Source organism: Ceratina calcarata, unplaced genomic scaffold, assembly GCF_001652005.2.
Source record: "Ceratina calcarata isolate Rehan_Ccalc_2016 unplaced genomic scaffold, ASM165200v1 scaffold202.2, whole genome shotgun sequence".
Taxonomy (NCBI): Eukaryota; Metazoa; Arthropoda; class Insecta; order Hymenoptera; family Apidae; genus Ceratina; species Ceratina calcarata.
In genome coordinates this window covers 1-2,166 of record NW_017141809.1, presented here as the reverse complement: position 1 = coordinate 2,166, position 2,166 = coordinate 1, and the positions used below count along the sequence as shown (strand labels likewise).

General features: G+C 43.1%; 1 protein-coding gene across 1 annotated transcript; it reads left to right on the top strand.

Moving 5' to 3' along the window:
* Nucleotides 1–153: 153 nt before the first annotated feature.
* LOC108622048 (paired box protein Pax-6-like) lies at nt 154–2,123 on the top strand (the record flags this gene model as incomplete). Its single annotated transcript, XM_018019703.1, has 2 exons — nt 154–363; nt 1,933–2,123. Coding segments are annotated over 2 exons (401 nt in total), but the record flags the coding sequence as incomplete, so codon positions are not given.
* Between the last annotated feature and the right edge of the window lie 43 nt (nt 2,124–2,166).

Sequence of the window (2,166 nt, the reverse complement as noted above, 5' to 3'; positions counted from 1 at the left end):
TTATCTCTGCTGCTGCTTATTAACAGCCTGAAATTAATGGAAATTCGTCTGAATATAAAATTGTTAAACAACAATTCACTTCTGTTATTTCTTATTGACTCAACCTGGAGAAGAAACTGGGAGACTTAATTCGGAGTTGGAACATCGCTGCAGTATTGTACCGCAAATTATTATTATTGCAGGTACTATGAAACCGGATCCATCAGGCCCAGGGCGATCGGTGGTAGTAAACCGCGGGTAGCTACGGCGGAAGTCGTCAGCAAGATTTCTCTTTACAAAAGCGAGTGCCCGTCGATATTCGCGTGGGAGATCAGAGACCGTCTACTCCAAGAGGGCGTCTGCACCAACGATAACATACCCAGTGTGAGTAACAATTCGCTGTTTCCATATTCTTTTTTCAATCAAATCAAATATTACTAGAAAAACCTGAGAGATAAAAAAATGAAGATAATTAAAAATAGTATCCAACTTCCCAATCAGCTTTATAGCTGAGCTANAATGCAAAGTGAGTCATGGTTGTTGAATTATTAACAGAAAACATTGACCAATAAGAGCGCGTGTAGAGCCGCGCTGACCAATGGCCGAGCGTCACTGATTCTAATTTGTTTTTATATAGGAAAATTCTAATTTCGGTCCACTTTATAGACGTCGAAAATGTTTTTTTTTTATCCACGCGTTATAAAAATATTATTTGTGATCCCTGTGAAGAAAATTGATGTCAGTTAGCCAGTACACGTCGGAGAGTAGTGAGCATCGGAAATAAGGTTCGTCGAAAGGTGGAGTGAGTAGAGGTCCAGAACGATGTCGGACGACGTCGAAGACAAGTCGAGGGAGAGAGACTATCACCGATGTCTGTTTCGTGTTTGGGACGTGTCGGTGATAGCGGTGGGTTCGCGTGTTCACTGAGGGAGATGACAGTGCTCCGCTCGTGGGTCCGAAACGTCAGTTCGCTTCAACGCTGCGGAACCGTGACACCGGGTCTAACAAACCTCGGGTGAACGAAAATCTCCCATGGCCGCCGTGGCTCTCGCCTGGACCCTCCCCTCCGTATTGTTTTTCCAAAGGAGTCGTACTTTTGCGTTTTCAAAATTCCGCTTCAATGAATCTCCGTTTAATTCCGTCGGCACAAAAAATTGTATTCACGCCGGTCGAACTGTGTTCGTATCTTTTATTTATCCCTCGCGGGCTGGTTTCGTCGGTTTCTGTCACTTACAGCTAGTATAAATCCTGGCGAAAGTCGTAAAAGAATTCCCGCGAACTAAAGCGGTATACGTTCTCCTGCTGCCGATAGTTCCGCAATTTATTTTCCATACCTGCGTATTTCCACCGACGCCGGTTACTCGCGCGTTAACCTTGCCGTCGCTTAACTTCCTCAAACATCCATTTTTAGTACTCACTATAGGAAATGATTAATAATTTATATGTTCATTGTCTCAGCTCCATTAATTTCGTTTTATCCTTCCATTTTATAATTCGAACGAGGCCAACTATGCTTTTTTGCACATTTGGTTTTCGTATAAATCCGCAATCTAATAATAATAATAACAGTTCCTCATATACAGGGTGTAAAAATGTTCATATCTCAGAAANTTCTTTCACAATGCAGCCATTTTTACTGGTTTTAGGCAATATAGGTATATACTAAGTTTCAGTCTTTCTAGTGTTAAACAACATTTTCCTTAGCGATAAAGTTGTCCAAAGCGTGGTTCAGGAGTTATTAATGAAAAACCCCGACCAATCAGAGCGCTCGATTGGCGCGAGCTGCGAATCGGAAGCGTTGGCTCAGATCCGGACGCCCGGCCTATCAACAATCTATCATTTCCCATTTTTAGTGTTAATTAAAATCGATAGAAATGTAAGATGGAGGTCTGAAGTGAATCAGCCTGTATATTAATTGCAATCTTTAACTTTGTTCTTCGCTTGTGATTTCAGGTGTCGTCTATCAATAGGGTGCTGAGAAATCTGGCGGCGCAGAAAGAACAACGGCAGCAGCAACAGCAACAGCAGCAAGGGGTGACTGCCGTCGGCGTCGGGGTCGGTGCCGGTAGTCCGGCGGAGAGCGTTTACGACAAACTGAGGCTACTCAACGGCCAAACCACTGGCTGGCCCAGGCCTAATCCATGGTCAGTTCACAATTTTATTTATCATAATAAATCATTATAAAAC